Source organism: Rana temporaria, chromosome 2, assembly GCF_905171775.1.
Source record: "Rana temporaria chromosome 2, aRanTem1.1, whole genome shotgun sequence".
Taxonomy (NCBI): domain Eukaryota; kingdom Metazoa; phylum Chordata; class Amphibia; order Anura; family Ranidae; genus Rana; species Rana temporaria.
In genome coordinates this window covers 61808411-61834245 of record NC_053490.1, presented here as the reverse complement: position 1 = coordinate 61834245, position 25835 = coordinate 61808411, and the positions used below count along the sequence as shown (strand labels likewise).

At 46.8% G+C, this 25835-nt stretch overlaps 1 protein-coding gene across 1 annotated transcript in view; it reads left to right on the top strand.

Moving 5' to 3' along the window:
- Positions 1–15533, top strand: part of FAIM2 (Fas apoptotic inhibitory molecule 2) — a 55598-nt gene extending 40065 nt beyond the window's left edge. The window contains exons 10-12 of the mRNA XM_040340263.1: positions 9914–10009; positions 13303–13356; positions 15353–15533. Coding sequence (XP_040196197.1) covers positions 9914–10009; positions 13303–13356; positions 15353–15502 — 300 coding nt within the window. The 3' untranslated portion in view covers positions 15503–15533. The remainder of the gene's footprint in view (positions 1–9913; positions 10010–13302; positions 13357–15352) is intronic.
- The last annotated feature ends 10302 nt before the right edge of the window (positions 15534–25835 follow it).

Genomic DNA, 25835 nt, shown 5'->3' with positions numbered 1-25835 from the left:
ACATATGTGCGAGGCATTCGCACTGCGAATTGCCCAAAAAACGTGTGCGTTTTCTAGGCATTGCGGTGCGAATTCAGGTCCATTATCTTCTATGGGCACGCATCTGATTCGAACATGCGTTCATTCTGAACAGGAAACATGAGGGGGAACTCCACGCCAAATTTTAAATTTAAAAAAACGGCATGGGTTCCCCTCCAGGAGCATACCAGGTCCTTAGCACCAACCCCAAAGCACCCTGTCCCCATGTTGATGAGGACAGGGCCTCTTCCCGACAACGCTGGCCGTTGGTTGTCGGGGTCTGCAGGCGGGGGGGCTTATCAGAATCCGGGAACCCCCTTTAATAAGGGGGCAACCAGATCCCGGCCCCCCACCCTATGTGAAGGAGTATGGGGTACATTGTACCCCTACCCATTCACCTGGTGGAAGAAAAATGTCAATAAAAAAACACACTACACAGGTTTTTAAAGTAATTTATTAGGCAGCTCCGGGGGTCTTCTTCCGACTTAGGGGGTCTTCTTCCAACTTCGGGGGTCTCTTCTGACTCTGCAGCCTCTTCTCCCGCTCTCCGGTGCCTCCTCCCGCTCTCTGGTTATTTCTTTCTTCTGCCGGGCACCACCGCTATCTTCTTCCAGCTCTTTTACTAGCGGTGGCCCGGTCTTCCTCGTTGCCTTCTTCCCTCTTATCTTCTTGAGATGTTGACTTGACGCTCTGTCCCGCTGTAATGCCGGTTGCACGGTGCGCAACGACTTATATAGGCATGGGGCGTGGTCACCAGGTGATGTCACCCGGTGACTCCACCCCTTTATGGCGTCACAGTCCTATCATCCCCCGAGACTGTGATGCCATAAAAGGGTGGTGTCACCAGGTGACATCACCCGGTGACCATGCCCCATGCCTATATAAGCTGGAAGAAGGTAGCGGTGATGCCAGCAGAAGGAAGAAAGCACCGGAGAGTGGGAGGAGAACCGGAGAGCGTGGAGAAGGCACCAGAGAGCATGGAGAATGCACGGAGAGTCAGAAGAGACCCCCGGAGCCCAGAGTCGGAAGAAGACCCCCGGAGCTGCCTAATAAATGACTTTAAAAACCTGTGTAGTGTGTTTTTGTATTGACATTTTTCTTCCACTAGGTGAATGGGTAGGGGTACGATGTACCCCATACTCATTCACATAGGGTGGGGGCCGGGACCTGGGGGCCCCCTTATTAAAGGAGGCTCTCGGATTCCGATAAGCCCCCAGCCCGCAGACCCCGACAACTAACGGCCAGGGTTGTCGAGAAGAGGCCTCGTCCTCATCAAAATGGGGACAGGGTGCTCTGGGGTGGGGGCATGCGGGCATGCAGCCTGGTACGGTTCAGAAGAGGGGGCACTCGCTCGTCCCCACCCCCTTTCCTGACCGCCCAGGCTGCGTGCTCGGATAAGGGTCTGGTATGGATTTTGGGTGGACCCCATGCCGTTTTTGTGGCGTAGGGGTTCTCCGTAAAATCCATACCAGACCTAAGGGCCTGGTATGCTCCTGAAGGGGAACCCATGCCGTTTTTTAATTTAAAATTTGGCGTGGAGTTCCCCCTCATGATAACAGCGGTGAGACTTCCCTCCCCTCTCCCAGGTCAGCAAATCCACAGCTAAAACGCAGTGGAACCGCTGAACAGCTGATTGAGAACTTAGCAAAGAAAACGGAGCTAAAAAACTCAACGCAAAAGTGTGAATCTGGCCTTAAACAACAATATGCACACTATAAAAAACATAAAGCAGTGAATGCTACTTTCACCAAACTACCATTGTCAGTGAATCAATCACGGTCATTTAATACACATGCACCAGCTACATTCACCTGCAACAAAGGTTTGGTGAATGTCAGAATCACTGTTTTATAAATATGTCCTTTTATAAATATGTCCCTACGTATTTGTAATTTCAAGGTGTAATAATCCTGGAGACCTTTATGGAAGTTGTTCTTCCATGTTTAATAAATATGCAGCTCAAATGGTTATTTACCAAGGCCTTCACGTTGTAAATGTGAAAAGTGCATTTTTTCCTTTTAATTTTGTAAGGAATATGAGAATGTTACACCCCTTGTCCGCTTCTTATTGCTTTCTTAACCACTTCCCTACCGGCCCATAGTAAAATGACGTCCACAAAGAACCTCTGCCGTTCTGAGTGGACGTCATATGACGTCCTGGGCTTTGTGGGGGGATATCTGAATGATGCCTGCAGCTAGAGGCATCATTCAGATATCCTTCTAAACTGCCGGCGATTCTGCACAACGTAAGAACGATCATAGCGGCGGTTCCGCCGCTAGATCGTTCTTACAGGCGGCGGGAGGGGACATCCCCCCCCCTCCCGCCGCCATCCGGTGCTTCTCCGGGCTCTCCCGTGCCATCGGGGGCCCGGAGAACGAATCGTCCGGCGCGCGCAGGAAGCATAGAGATGACTGGTGACCAGATGGTCACCAGTCATCTCTATGACCGTCGGAGGACCCGGGCGCGATGTGATGACGTCACGCCCGGGTCCCCGTAAGTAAACAAAGCCGCGATTGCGGCTGCTAAGCAACCACAAGCATGAGATCGGTGAATTTTTTTTCACCGATTTCATGCTTTCCAGCCTGGAGGAGAGATGTGGGGTCTTATTGACCCCGCATCTCTCCATAAAGAGTACCTGTCACACACATTCCTATTACAAGGGATGTTTACATTCCTTGTAATAGGAATAAAAGTGATAAAAAAAAAAAAAAAATTAAAAAAAAAGTGTAAAAAAAGAAATAAATATATAAAAAAAAAGAAAAGAAATAAAATTTATTTTTTTAACGCCCCTGTCCCCGGTAGCTTGCGCGCAGAAGCGAACGCACACGCAAGTCCCGCCGACATATGTAAACGCCGTTTAAACCACACATGTGAGGTAACGCCGCGTGCGTTAGAGTGCCAGCAACAATTCTAGCACTAGATCTCCTCTGTAAATCTAAACTGGTAACCTGTACAAATTTTCAAATCGTTGCCTATGGAGATTTTTAAGTACCGAAGTTTGGCGCCATTCCATGAGTGTGCGCAATTTTAAAGCGTGACATGTTAGGTATCTATTTACTCGGTGTAACATCATCTTTCCTATTTTACAAAAAAATTGGGCTAACTTTACTGTTTTTTAATTTTTTTAATTCATGAAACAATTTTTTTTCAAAAAAAAGGCGTTTGAAAAATTATTGCGCAAATACCGTGCAAGATAAAAGGTTTCAATGACCGTCGTTTTATTCCCTAGGGTGTCTGCTAAAAAAACATATATAATGTTTGGGGGTTCTGCGTAATTTTCTAGCAAAAAAATTATGATTTGTACATGTAGGAGAGAAGTGCCAGAATAGGCCTGGTATGGATGGGTGTATAACTGCCCGGTATGGAAGAGGTTAATCTATGTTTGGGGAATCTCACCCTCTTTTTTTTGTCCTGGTGTCCAGTGACACTGGGTCAAAAAGTGGTGGGAAATACATTTAAGAGTTGTCACCAAAATCAAATGGAATGGGGACACCTGTTTTGGTGACAACTGTGTGAGAGCGTATTTCTCCTAAATTTGAGAAGCTTGCTTCCATTCCTGTTGTGTCCCCAATTCTAAAACCATTCCTTATGCTACAACAAAAAGAGTAAAAAAACTTACAGGTATTGATATACTTTGAGTTCATTTTTCTATTGAGTTTGATATACTAAAACAGTGGTCTCCATACTGTGGCCCAGTGGTCTCCAGACTGCGGCCCTTTGCTGGCCTTTATACAGTTCTTGGGGAACTCTTCCTCTTAATGACACCAACAGTGGGGAATAATTCCTCCCACTAGTATCAATGATGGGGCACTACTGCTCCCACTGAGACCAATGATGGGGCACTATTGCGCTAACTGACACCAATGGTGGGGCACTGTTTCTCTCACTGATACCAATGATGGGGCACTACTTCTCCTCCTACAGACCTCCAACCTTGAGGCCATGTTTATTCTTACTGATGCTGGGCCTCGGACAATTTCTACCTCCGCTTGACACAGTCCGTCCCCCCTAAAGTCTGAAAGACAGTAAACTGGCCCTTTGTTTGCAAGGTTTGGAGACCTCTGCATTAGAAGAACCATGGAGAGTTGTAAGGCAGCAAAATATCAATAAAGTCTTATTCCTGTAGTATAGAGAGGGGCCATCATGCTGGTCCCCTGATTATGGAGAAAATTTATTATTTTATCCATAACCCAAGTTATTCAACTTTCACCTGAACAAATTTCTTTATCTACTAAAAGGCATAAGACATGGTTAGCAAGTAAGTCAGGTGAAAAGTCATATGAAAGTAGCTTCCCTTTTTTATGCCTCTTCCTGCACTAGCTATGAATAATAAATTACAGTGCATGATCAACCATAGGAAATCATGAGAAGAGTCTTTATGTGCCGTTATCAATCCTGTTATAGAAAGAAAGGCAGTGCTCTGCTGTTGTGTATGTGAGGGGTAGTAGGCAAAATTTGGAGTAATTCAATCATCCACTACCCAGTGCAACTGGAACACTGCCGCGTGACACCCCAAACACTTGCAACAGCCCTTTTCTAAACTTTCCTAAAATGGTATCTCTCAACCTTTTTTACCTTGGAGGAACCCCAAAAAAATATTCAATTCTCAGGGAATCCCTATTTAAAAATGAATGTAACTACAAGTAATGGTACATTAGGGTGAGCAGAAAGTTTTATAAAAAAAAGCCTAACAACTAAATGAATATAAAATAACAGAAAACAAAAGGAAACCCTAATATTAGTAGTTAGTGTAGAAGTGACCCCTTACATTGGTGGCCAGTGGAAAATTGCCCCCTTGCATTGCTGGTCAGAGTAAGTGGGAAATCAATTTGCTACTGCTTGGTGCTCAAGGAATCCTAGGCAACTTCTGGAGGACCCCTTAGGTACCATGGAACCCTGGTTAAGAAATGCCGTCCTAAAAGCATGAACAAGCGTACAGCATTTAGGTACAGCCAACATTTCCCTTTGCTCGGCACTCACATGTGCCTTCTCTACCTTGGTCATCACAGTAAATAAAGTATGTGCCATGCCCAGCACTCTGTGTCATTTAGTCAAAGTGCATAGCTTTACTATGTTATAGTAGCGGTAACAGTACCCCCCCCCCCCCCTTACATCTAAAGGGTGTTCAGAGGGGGAACCTATAGCATTAAAGCGGAACTTCACCGAAAAGGGAACGTTCAAATTGCTTGCATTCTTTCCCAAACCCCCCCCCCCCCCCCCCACTGCCACATTTGGCACGTTTTGGACAAAACCAGGTACCTGCTCCCACTTCCGGTGATCTGAGTGGATACCCCCCCACCCCCCACTGCAGCCTTCTTTGACACATCACACTTTTATTTCATAATTTAATTTCTTTCATTTTGATTAATAACACAAAAAAAACATTAGGCAGGCTGCTAACCCATTAATTTAAATTTTAATTTATTTTTGCTTGCCAAAGGATTTGTATTTCTATCAACCCAAATAACTACATGCCGCCCTGACAGACAACACAGCCAGCCTGGTGACCGGACTTTTCTCTGCTGCAGTTAAGCAAAACAGCTAGGTCACCTTTCTGCCCCTGGCCTGTGATTGGACAGCAAAGGAGCATCAACAGGCTTATGAGGCCATCTTTCTGCTTTCTCCATGTAGCTTATTGCTTGACAGCACATATGAAAGTATGAGGCCTCGTACACACGACTGAGGAACTCGTCGGAAAAGACACATCGTTTTCCTCGATGAGTTCCTTGTCAGGCTTGTCGAGAAACTCGACAGGCTTTCTTTGCGTACACACGGTCAAGACCAAATCTCCTCGTTCTCAAACGCGGTGACATACAACACGACGGCAGGGGAAGTTCGATTCCACTGGCACCACCCTTGGGGCTGCTTTTGCTAATCTCATGTTACTGCGTGTTAAGTAAAAGTCTGGTGAGAGACGATTTGCACTTTTCACTCTGTTACAGCGTGACGAATGTGCTATCTCCATTACAAACGCTACTTTTACCGAAGGTGCGCTTCCGTCTCATACTTTATTCTGAGCAGGTGCGGGTTTCTAAGCATACACACAAACGTGTTTCTCGTCGAAAACCAGCCCGACGAGAAACGCAACGAGGAAATTGAGACTCCTGTCGAGGAAAAAGAGAACTTGTTCTCTTTTTTCCTCGTCGAGTTCCTCGACAGTTTCCTCGATGAAAAACATACACACAACCGTTTTTCTCGGCAAAAAAGCTCTACCACCAAGTTTCTTGATGGATTCTGTCGAGGAAAACGGTCGTGTGTGCGAGGCCTGACACTTGGTTGGACCATAATGCTGCCCTTTCCTCTCCCAATCTGAATGTCTCTGTATAGGGGGTTACAAGAGGCAGAAATCAAGTCAAAGTCAGACATTTAAATTAGTTACATTTTTTAAAAAAAAGTCTTTTTAAATTAATGCATTAATTGTTTTCTGTACCTACCTCTAAATCTAAATCTAGTCTAAATAAAGTTTATAAAGTCTATAAATATTTTTTTATTAAAAACAAAAATAGCAAAAAATGGCGAGTTTGTCTCAAAGTTAGAGTCCCAGGGCCAGATTCACGAAGGTTAGCGGATCTTTAGATCCGTGTAACCTATGTGTTTTAAGATCCGCCCTCGCAAGTTTGTGAGGAAAGTGTCAAATTCACAACACACTTACCTCCAAACTTGCGACGGCGGATCCTAACTCCCCCGGCGGAATTCAAATTCCGCGGCTGGGGGAGTGTACTATTTAAATCAGGCGCGCTCCCGCGCCGATTTAAATACGCATGCGCCGTCCGGGGAATTTCCCGGCGTGCATTGCTCCCACTGACGTCAATAGGACGTCAGTGGTTGCGACGTGAGCGGGACTTGCGACGCGCGTGTTCGTGAATCGGCGTACGCAAACGACGTAGGAAATTTCAAATTCGACGCGGGAACGACGGCCATACTTAACAATACTTACCCCTGCTTTTATAAAGGGTAAGTATACGACGGGTACCGCGCTACGGAAACGACGTAAGAACACAGCGTCGGGTCCGCGTACGTTCGTGAATTTCGCGTATCTCGCTGATTTACATATTATTCAGTGTAAATCAGCGTGAACGCCCCCGGCGCCATTTTTAAATCCAAAAAAAGATCCGACAGTGTTACACAGTGTGACACTGTCGGATCTCGGCCCTATCTATGCGTAACTGGTTCTATGAATCAGGTGCATAGATAGGACCAGTAAAAATCAGAGATACGATGGTGTATCTGAGATACCCCAATCTATCTCTTCTGTGAATCTGGCCCCCAAAGTGGGAAATAATAAACGAAAAATAAGTACCATCATTCGAGAATTGTATGTAAGAAGGGAGTAGGAACAGTTGCTAAGGCTGTTTCCCACAGTTGCTAAGGCTGTTTCCCACAGTGGAAAGGAGAATGGACAATCTTGGTACCGATAAGCACAATACACTTTGAATAAAAATAGTATTTTTTTTACATATAAAACACAGACATGATTCCAAAGCATCAATACATAAAAACAAAACAAAAGTCGATACAGTATAGATGAGGGGTGCCCTACCTTTTGATCCGCAAGGGCTAATTAGGCGGCTTGGTAAAGGGTCGTGGGCCTCAATTAACAGAGCGGGCGGATGGCAGGTCCATGTCTGCTCTGCATATGCAGAGGGGATACGGACATGGACACAGCCCACTATACTTTTTTTTTTTAGCGGATCGGATTGGAGGTAGGACACAAGTCGGTTTACATCTGTCACTCCTTAGAGGTGAATGGAGGGTCCAATTGGGTCGGACTGACCGTGGGAAAGCGGCCCAAGGCTGCTTTCACACTGATGCGCTGCGGTTTACCAACGCAGTGTACCCTTGGCTTTCCTGCACTTTGCAATAGAATTCTATTATATTCTGCAGGTTTGGTGCATTTTCAGAAAGCTCACCAAACTCGCAGGTAATAACAGAAGTCTATGGCTCAGTGCATATTGCTCAGTTGTGCTGCTCTGCATCTGCGGGTCAGTTTGAAAGCAGCCCAGTAACCACTGCAGAACAGATATGCCCATATATACACTGTGATTTTAGTAATAAAATTACCTTTAATAACAGTATTCTATTCTAAAATACCCCAGAGCAGAAGGTCGTGGGCCACATCAGAGGGCTCCGCGGGCCACTGATTGGGCACCCCTGGTATAGATATACTTGTAGACTTCAGGTTATGTTTAGGTATTTGGAAATTCCTCACAGATTATATAATCCTCTACAAGTTTTGCGATCAAAGGACTGCTTCATCGGGAGGATAAAACTATAAGGTAAATAACATGTTTAAGATACAATATATAAGGAATAATGATAATCGAGTTGCAAGGCGAACATAAGAAAATTACAAAATTAAAAATTTCGAAGTTAGGAAATTCGGAAATTCGAAAATTCTAATTTTGGAATATTGAAATTTCGGACATTTGGAAATTCAAAAATTTCTAAATTAGGAAATTAAAAATTTTGGAAATTCGCCTAAAATAAAAATAAATAAATAAATAAAACAGAGACAGTACCGAACACTTTTTTGCAACAAAGTGCTATGATTTTTAGCTACAGGCATGCCTCTCGTTTAGGGTGACCAGATATCCCCAGTTTCCAGGGACAGTCCCCGGATTGAGGACACTGTCCCCGGACCAAGTCTGTCCCTGGTTTTGTCCCAGGATTGGATTTGAACAGGGGCTGGGGCAATTTCAAAGACAGTCAGTGCAGAATTAAAAAAGAAAAAAAAAACAGAATTACACACCCCCATTTTGCCGCCTCTACTAGCTTAGGGGGTGTATTTTTTTCCATTATCTGTGCCCCTTTCTGATGATCATGTGCTGGTCGGAGTGGAGGAAATATTTCTTCAGTTTCGGGCGCATGCCCATTCAGCTCCTCTCGCATGTTCTTCTGCCTTGGCTCAAGTCCCGGCCACCTGCCTGCTTATCTCCTTGCCTTCCCTGGCGGAGTGATCTTCCTCTGCACCCCACCCAGCAGTAGCCGGGGCCATAGAGTAAGGCCCCGTACACACGATAGAATCTATCCGCAGATAAATCCCAGCAAATGGGTTTCTGCGGATAGATTCTATGGTGTGTACACGCCAGCGGATCTGTTTCCGCGGAGAAATCTCCTCTGGGATGGATTCCAGCAGATCGAATATTTGTTGTGCTGCACAACATATCCATCTGCTGGAATCCATTCCAACGGATGGATCCGCTCGTCTGTACAGACTTACCGGATCCATTCGTCCAAAGGGATTCCCCGCACGCGTCGTAATGATTTGACGCATGCGTGGAATTCCTTATATGACAGCGTCGCGCCCGTCGCCGCGTCATAATCGCGGCGACGGCGCGACACGTCATCGGCAGAGGATTTCCGTGCGGATTTCAATGGGATGGTGTGTACACTCCATCCCATCGAAATCAGCGGATATCTTTGAGAGGATTTATCCGTGGAAACGGTCCGCTGGACCGTATCTGCGGATAAATCCTCTCGTGTGTATGGGGCCTAAGACTTAACAGGCTGTAAGGTGGGCGACGGGCATTGAGTCGCTGATTGCCGCCATTACTAGTAAAAAAAAAAATGTCCCCGGATGTTATTTTAAAAATCTGGTCAACTTACTCTAGTTGTACGCTGGTGTGAAGCTATAAGGGTAGGGGCCCTAGGCAAAATTATGCTTCACCATGGATTTGGTTATGTGATTTGTAATGGCACACATAGGGAAAGGCATTGGGACACATAATTGTAGCCACGTGACTCTCTGCAGTAACAATAAAACATTTTAGAGTAGTAAAGGGATGGTGACCTGCCTAGGCTCTCCTGTAGCAGGGGCCCAATCCCAGTTGCAATTGCTTCAATCCCTACTCCTACACCAGAGTTTGTAAAGTATATATTTCTTCTGCTCTTATAGGTGGATTTCACTTCCTGTCATGGTGTACTCTTTGTGCTCGTTATGGTTCTTTTCTTCAGCGGCCTCTTCCTTGTCATCCTAATCCCCTTCCAATATGTAAGTATTCATGTTATTTTATATTTTAGGACCATGCTGCCATATACTGTATAACACACTACAGACGCATGTAGATGCTCACAGACCTGCTGTCAGCCAAGGACCTGGCAGGGCCTAGGGGAGATCTGCATTAACAGTGTTTGGAGAATGTGGGCGGTTGTTCTCAGCCCCTGCCAGGACCTTGGATAACGCCTGAGATCTAGGGAGGGGATCATGGGGAAACTCTGTAGTGTCAAAACACTTTGCTATATTTAATCACTTGACCTCTGGAAGATTTACCCCCCTTTGTGACCAGGCCATTTTTTGCGATACGGCACTGTGTTACTTTAACTGCCAATTGCGCGGTCGTGCGACATTGTACCCAAATAAAATGTATGTAATTTTTTTCCCACAAATAGATATTTTTTTTTGGTAGTATTTGATAACCACTGCGTTTTAATTTGTTTGCGCTGTAAACAAAAAAATATTGACACTTAAAATATATATATATATATATATATATATATATATATATATATATATATATATATATATACAGTGAGGAAAATAAGTATTTGAACACCCTGCTATTTTGCAAGTTCTCCCACTTGGAAGTCATGGAGGGGTCTGAAATTGTTATCGTAGGTGCATGTCCACTGTGAGAGACATAATCAAAAAAAAAAATCCAGAAATCACAATGTATGATTTTTTTAACTATTTATTTGTATGATACAGCTGCAAATAAGTATTTGAACACCTGAGAAAATCAATGTTAATATTTGGTACAGTAGCCTTTGTTTGCAATTACAGAGGTCAAACGTTTCTTGTAGTTTTTCACCAGGTTTGCACACACTGGAGGAGGGATTTTGGCCCACTCCTCCACACAGATCTTCTCTAGATCAGTCAGGTTTCTGGGCTGTCGCTGAGAAACACAGAGTTTGAGCTCCCTCCAAAGATTCTCTATTGGGTTTAGGTCTGGAGACTGGCTAGACCACGCCAGAACCTTGATATGCTTCTTACAGAGCCACTCCTTGGTTATCCTGGCTGTGTGCTTCGGGTCATTGTCATGTTGGAAGACCCAGCCTCGACCCATCTTCATAGCTCTAACTGAGGGAAGGAGGTTGTTGCCCAAAATCTTGCAATACATGGCCCCGGTCATCCTCTCCTTAATACAGTGCAGTCGCCCTGTCCCATGTGCAGAAAAACACCCCCAAAGCATGATGCTACCACCCCCATGCTTCACAGTAGGGATGGTGTTCTTGGGATGGTACTCATCATTCTTCTTCCTCCAAACACGGTTAGTGGAATTATGACCAAAAAGTTCTATTTTGGTCTCATCTGACCACATGACTTTCTCCCATGACTCCTCTGGATCATCCAAATGGTCATTGGCAAACTTAAGACGGGCCTTGACATGTGCTGGTTTAAGCAGGGGAACCTTCCGTGCCATGCATGATTTCAAACCATGACGTCTTAGTGTATTACCAACAGTAACCTTGGAAACGGTGGTCCCAGCTCTTTTCAGGTCATTGACCAGCTCCTCCCGTGTAGTCCTGGGCTGATTTCTCACCTTTACTAGGATCATTGAGACCCCACGAGGTGAGATTTTGCATGGAGCCCCAGTCCGAGGGAGATTGACAGTCATGTTTAGCTTCTTCCATTTTCTAATGATTGCTCCAACAGTGGACCTTTTTTCACCAAGCTGCTTGGCAATTTCCCCGTAGCCCTTTCCAGCCTTGTGGAGGTGTACAAATTTGTCTCTAGTGTCTTTGGACAGCTCTTTGGTCTTGGCCATGTTAGTAGTTGGATTCTTACTGATTGTATGGGGTGGACAGGTGTCTTTATGCAGCTAATGACCTCAAACAGGTGCATCTAATTTAGGATAATAAATGGAGTGGAGGTGGACATTTTAAAGGCAGACTAACAGGTCTTTGAGGGTCAGAATTCTAGCTGATAGACAGGTGTTCAAATACTTATTTGCAGCTGTATCATACAAATAAATAGTTAAAAAATCATAAATTGTGATTTCTGGAATTTTTTTTTTTTGGATTATGTCTCTCACAGTGGACATGCACCTACGGTGACAATTTCAGACCCCTCCATGATTTCCAAGTGGGAGAACTTGCAAAATAGCAGGGTGTTCAAATACTTATTTTCTTCACTGTATATATATATATATATATATATATATATATATATATATATATATTTTTTTTTACTTTCTGAATCTAATTTCTTAATAAATTTAGGCCAATATGTATTCTGCTGCATGTTTTTGATAAATTAAATCCCAATATATAGCGGTACTGTGATATTGCGGCGGACAAATGGGCACTAACTGACTCTTTTGACACTTTGTAGGAACCAGTGACACTAAGGCTCCATTCACACCTAGGCAGACAAATTCGCGGCGTTTTGTCGCCGCAAATCGCTGTACAAATAGCAGCGTTTTGTACCGCGATTTGCGGCGACAAAACGCCGGTATTGTCCGCCTAGATGTGCCCCAGATTGACCCCCTCTATGGAGATGCTTCCCATCTCCTAGCCGAACGCCGAAAGCCGGGACCTTTTTTCAGGCGGCAGGCGTCCGGCGTTCGGCGTGGAGATGTGAACCATCTCCATAGAGGGACATGTGTTTTCATCCCTCTGGCGGCAGCGGCGTAGCACTACAGGCGTTAAAACACCTAGATGTGAATGGGGGCTTATACAGTGATCAGTGCTAAAATATGCACTGTCACTGTACTAATGACACTGGTTGGGAAGGGGTTAAACCTCTAGGGCGATCAAACGTTTAATTGTTTTTGTGTACACAGTGGGGTTGATTTACTAAAAGCAAATCCACTTTGCACTACAAGTGCACTTGCAGAGAAAGGTTCTACTCCCTGCCTTGTTTTACATATCTCAGTTCTCTGTGTTTTAATGACAAGCGGCGGTCGCCAGAGGACATTGAGTGCCCGACACCCGCAGATCTGCTTTTGCTGTGAACTATCACAGCAGAAGCGGCTTGCTGCCAGCACGCATGCGCCCCCTGCAGGCGGAATATATACATGATCCTGCGCACAGCTGCCGCCCTGTAGCAGTAAAAGTGCTAAGTAGTCAGCAAGTGGTTAACAAACTAAAAAGGAACAAGTAAGAGAAGGCATTGTTAGGTATACATACACTATAATCTTGCCACCGTAGGCCATGGATTGGTCTTTCTTCGAATCCACACTTACTGTACTGTATCTGTAACCAAACAACCATATTCAACGATTAGAAGTAAAGAATATATCATAAAAAACAATAACTGAGTGTATTCTTGACTTTCCCCTCCAGGTGCCATGGCTTCATGCAATCTATGCAGCACTGGGAGCCATTGTATTTACTTTGGTAAGTGCAAGTGCTTTTTTCTGTATTTTACACATGCAGACATTTCTTACATACAGGATAATAGGCAACCAAAAAAAATGAAAGGCTAAGTTCACCTTTAAGTAAAAAATAATAAATGTACATATTTTGCAAGTAAAAACACTGAACCTAGCATTACTCAGTTTTTGGGGTGCTCAGTTTGCATTATCATCACAAGTGTTCATTTATTTTTACATAGCAAATGTCTAAATATATATATATTTTGCCCCAGAGTTCAGATTTAAAGTGGTTGTAAACCCACAGAAAACCAACAAAAAAACTAACAAACCAAAAAAACCTGCAAGACAAAGGCATAATGAGATAGTATGCATACTAGCTCATTATGAAATACTCACCTTAGATTAAAGCCCCTGTAGTGGTCCACCTACACAGCTTGTAACATCACTCCTAGAGTTACTTCCGGGTATCGCAGGCTCCGGCGCTGTGATTGGCCGGAGCTGCGATAAGGTCACTCCCGCATATGCGCGGGAGCCGCTGGAAACGGCACACCAGCTGAAGCAGCACAAAGATACCATTGCTTCAGTGCGCATGTGCCGCTGACGTTGGCACATGCTGATAGAGGGGATATCTCCTAAAGGTTTAGGAGATATCAGGGGTAGCTACAGGTAAGCTTTATTATAGGCCTACCTGTAGTAAAAAGTGGTCTGTAAGGGTTTACAACCACTTTAATGCGTAGGAAATCTGATCATATTTTTTTGACATTAGCTTGGCCTTAAGCCGGCCATAGATGGGTCGAATCTCGGCCGGTTCAGCAGGGACCGGCAGAGATTTGATCTATATATGGGCAGGCTGGTTGTACTGAAGTCAATCCACCGTCCGACTTCAGTACAACCAGACTGTTGGATTTTTTGCATGCAACTACTGCCGGTGGGTACAGTGATCATTGTGTTCTGCCGGCCCGGAAAGGCTCCCTGTCGGCATGACATAGTAGCACTGTGGGAGGCATTCCTCAATCAACACTGACTGTGTTGATGGGGAAATCAAGCAAATTTCTTTGCTGCCAACTATGGTGGCAGGAAAAGAACTTGTTTTATCTGTGGCCTGCCTTAGTGATGTCATTATAACTTACATGCGATACCATCACATTTGTCGCAATCGTGTCCTCAGTCAGGGCTGGTGCAAGGATTTTTGACACCCTAGGCCAGGGGTGCCCAACCAGTGGCCCTGGGGCCACATGTGGCCCGGGGAGCCCTCTGATGTGGCCCGCGACCTGCTGCTCAGCGTTGTGAATGAAGCCCCCACTCCACTAATTGTGCCCTGCGACCAGTTACCAAATCACTTAAGTGGCCCTCGCTCTTCAAAAGGTTGGTCATCCCTGTCCTAGGCGAAACCTCATTTTGCCGCCCTCCTTGGCTGCATACCCCACCTTTTTAATAAAGCGCCCATCAAATTCAGCCTACCAGCGCCCATCAATGCAGCCTACCAGCGCCCATCAAATGCAGCCTCACCAGCGCCCATCAAATGCAGCCTCACCAGCGCCCATCAAATGCAGCCTCACCAGCACCCATCAAATGCAGCCTCACCAGCGCCCATCCAATGCAGCCTCACCAGCGCCCATCCAATGCAGCCTCACCAGCGCCCATCCAATGCAGCCTCACCAGCGCCCATCCAATGCAGCCTCACCAGCGCCCATCAATGCAGCCTACCAGTGCCCATCAATGAATGTTTGCTTGCTTCCATTCATTCGGGAGTCAGGACACAGACACAGTCCTCTGTTGTCGCTGCGCCTTTGACACTATATGTGAACGGAGCAGCGGCTGCCTGCTGATGCTAAGACTTAGTTGCTTGCTGCAGAGAGAAGAGAGTAGGGACACCAATGGCCGGGCACCCTAGGCAGCAGTGCGCCCTAGCTGACCGCCTAGTTTGCCTAGTGGTGGCACCGGTCCTGCTCACAGTAGGCACTGAGATGCTATACACTTTCTGGTTTGCTTATTATACTTTTGTTTCCTTTTTACAGTTCTTGGCATTTGACACCCAGATATTGATGGGAAGCCGGCGGTTCACACTCAGCCCTGAGGAATACATCTTTGGAGCCCTCAACATCTATCTGGATATCATTTACATCTTCACATTTTTCCTCCAGCTGTTTGGCACAACCCATGACTGAAGATATTCATTAAATTATTGCACACATACAATACCTGTGTAACATCCCTGTAATCCAAGAACTCATTCATTCTGTCTTCCATATTTATTTACTACCAACTGGCATCTTTACAGATTCAGGCCCAGATTCTCGTAGGAGTTACGCCGGCGTATCTCCAGATACGCCGTCGTAACTCTGAGTTTGAGGAGTCGTATCTATGCGCCTGATTCTTAGAATCAGTTACGCATAGATTTGTCTTAGATCCGACCGGCGTAAGTCTCTTACGCCGTCGTATCTAAGTTGCATATTTACGCTGGCCGCTAGGTGCCGCTTCCGTCGGTTTACGCGTCGAATATGGTAATGAGCTATTTACGCCGATTCTCAAACGTACGTGCGGCCGGCGCATTTTTTTACGTCATTTCCGTAAGGCTTTTTTGGGGCGTAAAGTTACCCCTGCTCTATGAGGCGTACCAATGTTAGGTATGGACGTCGGAACAGCGTTGAACTTTTCACGTTTTACGTTGTTTGCGTAAGTCGTCCGTGAATGGGGCTGGACGTAAGTTACGTTCACGTCGACTAGGCATTGAGCGGGCGCAATTTAATTTGAAAATTCGACGTAATACTGAGCATGCGCCGTTCGATTAAAGCGTCATTGATGTGGGGTCACATAGCATTTACATACAACACGCCCCCTTACCAGCCTAGTTTGAATTACGCCGTATCAGATACACTACGCCGCCGTAACTTAGAGCGGAAGATGTTTCTGAATACGGGACCTGCCACTCTAAGTTACGGCGGCGTAGTGTATCTGAGATACGCTACGCCCGCCGAAAGATAGGCGTTTTTTAGAGAATCTGGGCCTCAGAAACTAAATGCCACTTATGCCAGGGCATACACATTTACTACCAACAGGCCATTTTCACTGGATATCTGAATAACACTATCATGGCTTAATGTGACCTGAACCTTAATCATACAAGGCTATAACATCAGATCACTGACACTTCTTACATATAGTAGACACAGGCAGATGTGTACTGCTAAATTATAAATGCACGTGGAAAATTCCAACAGCAGTTTCCTGAATTATTATGACTTGTAGCAGTGTGGAGCTGCTTAGTTTACATATATTGTACTTAATGTTGCTTTACAGCTGAAGTGTTGAATTATTTAGTTCTATAGACATGTATTTTTACATCATCTTCATTAGAATTGATCATTTCACCAGCACGACGACAACGCACATCTGACACGAGGTTCTGAGTGTTGTGCATGATGCCTATTTTTGTACCCCATCTGAACTTTAGTTATAATAAGATTAAAGCTGATATACAGATTGGCACAGTAAAGATTATTTTCTTCTGAGCTGGCATTGTTTCTTTTGTCCGGCAGTTCTTCTGCATACGGTATATGTGTAAAGCCTCGTACACACAATCGGATTTCCATCGGACAAATCCGTGGAGTTTTTTCCGAAGGGGCGTTGGCCGTGAACTTGGTATGCATACAGACGGTAGAACTTTTTCAAACCAACATTCACGAAACCACATGGTTTTGCTGCTGTTTAGCGCCACCCTTTGGGCAACTTCTGCAAATGTTGTCTTATAGCATTGGTTTGGAGCATGCGTGTTTTGTACTTCGGATTTTAGTCCGACGGACACATTTGTTGTCGGAAAATTTGACAGCATGCTATAAAACATTTTTTTTTATTTTTATGCAGTTCAGTCTTGGGCCCCAGTTCTCAAAAAGGATATCGGGGAACTGGAGAAAGTGCAGAGAAGGGCAACCAAACTGATAAGAGGCATGGAGGAGCTGAGCTATGAGAAAAGATTAGAAGAACTAAATTTATTCACTCTTGAGAAGAGGAGAATAAGGGGGGATATGATCAACATGTACAAATATATAAGGGGTCCATACAGTGAACTTGGTGTTGAGTTAAAATGAACTGTTTGTCATTTTTTTTATTCATAGCCCGTATGCATAGCAGCCCTTCCCCTGTGGCGCACTAACACACCCCTGCACAGTAGAGCTGCACGATTCTGGCTAAAATGAGAATCATGATTTTTTTGCTTAGAAGATAGATCACGATTCTCGTGGTGTAACATCATCTTTCACATTAAAACAACAACAAAAAATGGGCTAACGTTACTGTTTTTTTTTTTTCATTGAAGTGTATTGTTTCCCCAAAAAATTGCATTTGAAAGACCGCTGGGCAAATACAGTGTGACATAAAATATTGCAGAAATTGACATTTTATTCCCTAGAGTCTCTGCTAAAATATATATAATGTTTGGGGGGTTCCAAGTAATTTTCTAGCAAAAAAATATTGATTTTAACTTTTTTCTTAAGTGTCAGAAAAAGATTTTAGAATTTAAGTGGCTAAACTTCTTGCATTTACACACAGAAGTTTGATCTAAGAAGGAAGAGTTAGTTACAATGTTTCATGTTGTTACAAACCTGGCAGACTGCCTGGATATTTTCTTTACACACACAGAAGTTTATCCCTTTGATCTAGGAAGGAAGCGTTAGTTACAATGTTTCCTGTTAAGAACTTGGCAGATTGTCCCGGATAGTTTCTTTTGACAGCTGAGTGAGCAGATAAATCTCTCCACTTGTTATATGAAAGAATCGGAAAACTCTGCATTGGAGATCGTCAGGGGGGTTGAAACGAGATCACGATTTTTTTTAACGATTAATTGTGCAGCTCTACTGCACAGTGCTCCAAGCGATGGCGCTGCTTACACTGTGCAAGGGGCATGTGGATCCAATGAGAGCTGGATAGCTGTTCTTACACAGAGCGCAGAGGGAGGATAGTGTCAATACACTAGCAGATTTAAATACACTAACAAATTGAAACCAAACTTAAGCTGATCCTTTATAAGCAGTTACAGCAAAACCGCTGGATTCGGGTGCTTACAGTACAAGTAGTGCTCCAGTGTTGTGTTTGTTTATGCCCTCAAACACAGCATCAGAATGCCACCTGTACCATGCATGTGCCAAAGTACAGCAGTAAGGGTAGTGCTTCGTTGCTGGGTTTGGGGGCATACACAGTACAGGTAGTGCTCTGGTGTGGTGTTTGGGCAGCACCAAAGCACCGCCTGAACTCAGCACCAGAGTGCTGCCATACTGGGCATGCCTCCACACACAGCATCAGAATACTACCCACACTGTGCATGTGCCAGAGTACAGCAGTATGGGTAGTGCTTCGTTGCTGGGTTTGGGGGCATACACAGTACAGGTAGTGCTCTGGTGTGGTGTTTGGGCAGCACCAAAGCACCGCCTGAACTCAGCACCAGAGTGCTGCCATACTGGGTATGCCTTCACACACAGCATCAGAATACTACCCACACTGTGCATGTTGCGGAGTACAGCAGTATGGGTAGTGCTTCGTTGCTGGGTTTGGGGGCATACACAGCAGGGCCGTTTGAAGGAATTTGGGGGCTCCAAGCAAGAAGCGGCGAAGGGTGTGTTGCTGAGTTTCAAAGTGAGAAGTGGGGGGGGGGGGGCACTGTGCAAGCTCTGGAAGCATTTTGTTTTTTCAATTTGATAAGTGTAAAAATCGATTCTGCTATAAACCGGGTAGCACTTCTTCTGATAAGCAGGGGGGGGGGGGGGGCACTGCTGCCGAACGTCAGGTAGTACTTCTTTGGATAAGCGTCGGCTAGTACTTCTTCTGACTGCCTCCCCCTCATGTTCTTTTTTACCCTCCCTACTGCATACCGCGCGGCGCAAGATTCAGTTTGCTGTTCCCGGCCGGACTAAAAGGAAGTCAGCACTGACTGAGTGTGTGCACTTCCTGTCAGTCCGTCCAGGAACAGGAAACTGAATCTCCTGTACCACGCGGTTACGGTAGGAGGAGTGCAGGAGGAGCTAGGAAAGGAGCTCGGCCACGCTACAGGCTGCAGCATTTATAGGAAGCTCCCTGCTGGAGCCCCAGGCCTGCTCGGGGCCCCAGGCAGTTGCTTTTTTGCCTGTCTTGTTCCGACGGGCCTGATATACAGTACAGGTAGTGCTCTGGTGTGGTGTTTGGGCAGCACCAAAGCACCGCCTGAACTCGGCACCAGAGTGCTGCCATACTGGGCATGCCCCCACACACAGCATCAGAATACTACCCACACTGTGCATGTGCCAGAGTACAGCAGTATGGGTAGTGCTTTGGTGCTGGGTTCGGGTGCATACACAGTACAGGTAGGGATCTTCTCCCTGCTAACAGGAAGGTAGAGCTATCACACAGGAAGGCAAAATATAAGAAGATTAAACCGAACTCATAAAGTATAACTAACGCCAAAACTTTTATTTTATTTTTGGATAGAAGGGAGAGGGAACACCTGTCAGTTTTTATTGCTGTCTGTGCCCTTTAGGAAGATGTACCCTCTCTATTTGTCCTGTTTATTGTTATCACTAAAAGTAAAAGAAAAAAATAAAATTTCTGGTTGTCATCAGAACAGTAATATAAGGGAAATCTTCAAATTGGGGACACTAGTTCAGGTGACCTGGGGGGGGGGGGGGGGCATGGGACTTTCTCTCACTTCCTGTTCAGGCTATGGGACAGGAGTGAAGGTAAATCTCCCCAATGGGACACAGATGGCAAAAAAAAGCAAAAAAAAAAAAAAACTGAAAGGGATTATTACCATTCCTTACTCTATCCAACATTTTAAAGAAAGGTTTGCCTTTAGCCTAGGTTCACACTGAATGCAGGAAATAAATTGTGCGAGTTCAGCTGAACTCGCACAATTTCATTCCCGCATTTCAGTCCCGATATCGGGGGGCGATTTCAGATACATCTGTGCGGGTTTCTGCACAGATGTCAATGGAATCGCACCCCCCAAATTGCCAAAAGTAGTACAGAAACTACTTTTGGGAATCGATGCGATGCCACAAGTGCGGTATCGCACCGATTCGGACGCTCCTTTTTCCGGCAATTGCTGACGATTTGGCATGCCATTTGACATGTCAGATTGGAATGCCAAATGGCATCAGTGTAAACCAGGGCTAAGTGACACTTTAAAGCGGTAGTTCACCCCCCCCCCCAACACATTTTACCATCGAGACAGGCATTGTAGCGCGAGCTACAGTATGCCTGTCCCGATTTTTTTAACCCCGTACTCACCTTGTAGTCGTCCATCGTAGATTTCGGCTCCCGCGGGGAATGGGCGTGCCTATGGAGAGGGAGGATGATTGACGGCCGGCCCTGGCACGTCACTCTCCCCGAAGACAGCCGGAGTAGGTCTCGGCTCTTCACGGCGCCTGCGCACAGGCTATGCGCACGCGTCGTGAAGACCAAGCCTATTTCGGCTATTTCCGGAGAAGCGTGACGCGCCAGAGCCGGCCGTCAATCATCCTCCGTCTCCATAGGCACGCCCATTCCCCGGTATCTTCGATGGACGACTACAAGGTGAGTACGGGGGTAAAAAATTCGGGACAGGCATACTGTAGCTCGCGCTACAATGCCTGATTTTAAGGTAAAATAAAAAAAAAAAATTTTCCCGTCGATAGGGTGAACCCCCGCTTTAACTTGTTTACCCCAGCACTTTGAATGTTTGTGTTTACTACCATGTTTAACAGTAGACAATGAGAGTAATGTAAGAGTGAGTGGACAACTGCAGAAACAATCCTCCGTGAAGGTATAGACAATTACATGCCGCTCAACTTTTTAAGATGGGAACGAGGGACACCTATTAAAGAAAGTCTGTAGCACAGGACACTCCCCCCTGTCACGCCCCCTTAATGGAGAATTATACAAAAATAATTATTAGTTAACCATTTAAGGACCCCTTCACGCCGATATACGTCGGCAGATGGGCAAGGCTGGGCACAATCACGTACCTGTACATCCAGCCATGGCCGGCGGCGCCGGCGACACGCTCGTAACCCAGCCCGAAGTTCCGTGACCGCGCCCGCGGGACCCGATCGCCGCCGGTGTCCCGCGATCGGTCACAGGAGCTGAAGAACGGGGAGAGGTGTGTGTAAACACACCTTCCACGTTCTTCATTGTGGTAATGTCAGTGATTATCTGTTCCCTGATATAGAGAAAGACGATCACTGACGTCACACGTCCAGCCCCGCCCCCCTACAGTTACACATATGAGGTCACACTTAACCCCTACAGCGCCCGCTAGTGGTTAAATCCTTCACTGCATTGGCATTTTCACTTTTCGCTGTGAGAATGACAATGGTCCCAAAAATGTGTCATAATTGTCCAAAGTGTGCGCCATAATGTCGCAGTCACGAAAAAAAAATCGCTGATCGCCGCCATTAGTAGTAAAAAAAAAAAAAATATTAATAAAAATGCCAAAAAACTATCCCCTATTTTGTAAACGCTATAAATTTTGTGCAAACCAATCGATAAACGCTTATTGCGATTTTGTTTACCAAAAATATGTAGAAGAATACGTATCGGCCTAAACTGAGGAAAAAAAATTGTTATATGTTTTTTTTTTTTTTTAATTGTCGCTCTATTTTTGTTTATAGCGCAAAAAATAAAAAACGTAGGAGGTGATCAAATACCACTAAAAGAAAGCTCTATTTGTGGGGGAAAAAAGGATGCCAATTTTGTTTGAGAGCCACGTCGCACGACCGCGCAATGGTCAGTTAAAGCGACGCAGTGCCGAATCGCAAAAAGGGGCCAGGTCCTTAACCTGCATAATGGTCCAGTGGGCTTAAGTGGTTAAACCCACGAGTGATTTTTTTTTAACACTTCTATTCCTTTATATTGGCTTTTGAGATGTACAAATGCAACAATTTAGAAACTGGATGAAAGTTTTAGCACTAGGAAACACATTTTGATAGATGAATTGTGCATTTTATTATATACAGGTATATGCATCAGACCAAAATGAGGGACAGATGAGGAGGAATGAGGGACATTGTTCCAAAGCAGGGACAGCTGTGAGCTATGCAATTATCATTGTGGTAGCTGTTATCAAATTCATGCCCCTGGTCAGTATAGTAATGTAGAACTGACAGCGGTATACTGGGTGTAGGAACATGGCCCCTCGCTCTGTATTCAGTGCCCTGGGTGTAGGAACATGGCCCCTCGCTCTGTATTCAGTGCCCTGGGTGTAGGAACATGGCCCCTCGCTCTGTATTCAGTGCCTTGGGTGTAGGAACATGGCCCCTCGCTCTGTATTCAGTGCCCTGGGTGTAGGAACATGGCCCCTCGCTCTGTATTCAGTGCCTTGGGTGTAGGAACATGGCCCCTCGCTCTGTATTCAGTGCCCTGGGTGTAGGAACATGGCCCCTCGCTCTGTATTCAGTGCCCTGGGTGTAGGAACATGGCCCCTCGCTCTGTATTCAGTGCCCTGGGTGTAGGAACATGGCCCCTCGCTCTGTATTCAGTGCCCTGGGTGTAGGAACATGGCCCCTCGCTCTGTATTCAGTGCCCTGGGTGTAGGAACATGGCCCCTCGCTCTGTATTCAGTGCCCTGGGTGTAGGAACATTGCACCCCTATCATTACTGTGCAGGAGTGTGGGGTGTAGCAAGATGACGGCGACGGAACGTGACTTGGTGTAGAAACATGGCCCCTCGCTCTGCGTTCATTACTGTGGGGGTAGAAAGATGGCGGCGGCAGGAAACCCATTGCTGTGCGCCTTGGGTGTAGGAACATGGCCCCTCGCTCTGTATTCAGTGCCCTGGGTGTAGGAACATGGCCCCCCGTTCTGTATTCAGTGCCCTGGGTGTAGGAACATGGCCCCTCGCTCTGTATTCAGTGCCCTGGGTGTAGGAACATGGCCCCTCGCTCTGTATTCAGTGCCTTGGGTGTAGGGACATGGCTCCTCGCTCTGTATTCAGTGCTCTGGGTGTAGAAAGATGGCGGCGGCCGGAAACCCATTGCTGTGCGCCTTGGGTGTAGGAACATGGCCCCTCGCTCTGTATTCAGTGCCTTGGGTGTAGGAACATGGCCCCTCGCTCTGTATTCAGTGCCCTGGGTGTAGGAACATGGCCCCTTGCGCTGCGTTCATTACTGTGGGTGTATAAAGATGGCGGCGGCAGGAAACCCATTGCTGTGCGCCTTGGGTGTAGGAACATGGCCCCTCGCTCTGTATTCGGTGCTCTGGGTGTAGAAAGATGGCGGCGGCAGGAAACCCATTGCTGTGCGCCTTGGGTGTAGGAACATGGCCCCTCGCTCTGTATTCAGTGCCCTGGGTGTAGGAACATGGCCCCTCGCTCTGTATTCAGTGCCTTGGGTGTAGGAACATGGCCCCTCGCTCTGTATTCAGTGCCCTGGGTGTAGGAACATGGCCCCTCGTTCTGTATTCAGTGCCCTGGGTGTAGGAACATGGCCCCTCGCTCTGTATTCAGTGCCCTGGGTGTAGGAACATGGCCCCTCGCTCTGTATTCAGTGCCCTGGGTGTAGGAACATGGCCCCTCGCTCTGTATTCAGTGCCTTGGGTGTAGGAACATGGCCCCTCGCTCTGTATTCAGTGCCCTGGGTGTAGGAACATGGCCCCTCGCTCTGTATTCAGTGCCCTGGGTGTAGGAACATGGCCCCTCGCTCTGTATTCAGTGCCCTGGGTGTAGGAACATGGCCCCTCGCTCTGTATTCAGTGCCCTGGGTGTAGGAACATGGCCCCTCGCTCTGTATTCAGTGCCCTGGGTGTAGGAACATGGCCCCTCGCTCTGTATTCAGTGCCCTGGGTGTAGGAACATTGCACCCCTATCATTACTGTGCAGGAGTGTGGGGTGTAGCAAGATGACGGCGACGGAACGTGACTTGGTGTAGAAACATGGCCCCTCGCTCTGCGTTCATTACTGTGGGGGTAGAAAGATGGCGGCGGCAGGAAACCCATTGCTGTGCGCCTTGGGTGTAGGAACATGGCCCCTCGCTCTGTATTCAGTGCCCTGGGTGTAGGAACATGGCCCCTCGTTCTGTATTCAGTGCCCTGGGTGTAGGAACATGGCCCCTCACTCTGTATTCAGTGCCCTGGGTGTAGGAACATGGCCCCTCGCTCTGTATTCAGTGCCTTGGGTGTAGGGACATGGCTCCTCGCTCTGTATTCAGTGCTCTGGGTGTAGAAAGATGGCGGCGGCCGGAAACCCATTGCTGTGCGCCTTGGGTGTAGGAACATGGCCCCTCGCTCTGTATTCAGTGCCTTGGGTGTAGGAACATGGCCCCTCGCTCTGTATTCAGTGCCCTGGGTGTAGGAACATGGCCCCTTGCGCTGCGTTCATTACTGTGGGTGTATAAAGATGGTGGCGGCAGGAAACCCATTGCTGTGCGCCTTGGGTGTAGGAACATGGCCCCTCGCTCTGTATTCGGTGCTCTGGGTGTAGAAAGATGGCGGCGGCAGGAAACCCATTGCTGTGCGCCTTGGGTGTAGGAACATGGCCCCTCGCTCTGTATTCAGTGCCCTGGGTGTAGGAACATGGCCCCTCGCTCTGTATTCAGTGCCTTGGGTGTAGGAACATGGCCCCTCGCTCTGTATTCAGTGCCCTGGGTGTAGGAACATGGCCCCTCGTTCTGTATTCAGTGCCCTGGGTGTAGGAACATGGCCCCTCGCTCTGTATTCAGTGCCCTGGGTGTAGGAACATGGCCCCTCGCTCTGTATTCAGTGCCTTGGGTGTAGGGACATGGCTCCTCGCTCTGTATTCAGTGCTCTGGGTGTAGAAAGATGGCGGCGGCCGGAAACCCATTGCTGTGCGCCTTGGGTGTAGGAACATGGCCCCTCGCTCTGTATTCAGTGCCTTGGGTGTAGGAACATGGCCCCTCGCTCTGTATTCAGTGCCCTGGGTGTAGGAACATGGCCCCTTGCGCTGCGTTCATTACTGTGGGTGTATAAAGATGGCGGCGGCAGGAAACCCATTGCTGTGCGCCTTGGGTGTAGGAACATGGCCCCTCGCTCTGTATTCGGTGCTCTGGGTGTAGAAAGATGGCGGCGGCAGGAAACCCATTGCTGTGCGCCTTGGGTGTAGGAACATGGCCCCTCGCTCTGTATTCAGTGCCTTGGGTGTAGGAACATGGCCCCTCGCTCTGTATTCAGTGCCCTGGGTGTAGGAACATGGCCCCTCGCTCTGTATTCAGTGCCTTGGGTGTAGGAACATGGCCCCTCGCTCTGTATTCAGTGCCTTGGGTGTAGGAACATGGCCCCTCGCTCTGTATTCAGTGCCTTGGGTGTAGGAACATGGCCCCTCGCTCTGTATTCAGTGCCCTGGGTGTAGGAACATGGCCCCTCGCTCTGTATTCAGTGCCCTGGGTGTAGGAACATGGCCCCTCGCTCTGTATTCAGTGCCTTGGGTGTAGGAACATGGCCCCTCGCTCTGTATTCAGTGCCTTGGGTGTAGGAACATGGCCCCTCGCTCTGTATTCAGTGCCCTGGGTGTAGGAACATGGCCCCTCGCTCTGTATTCAGTGCCTTG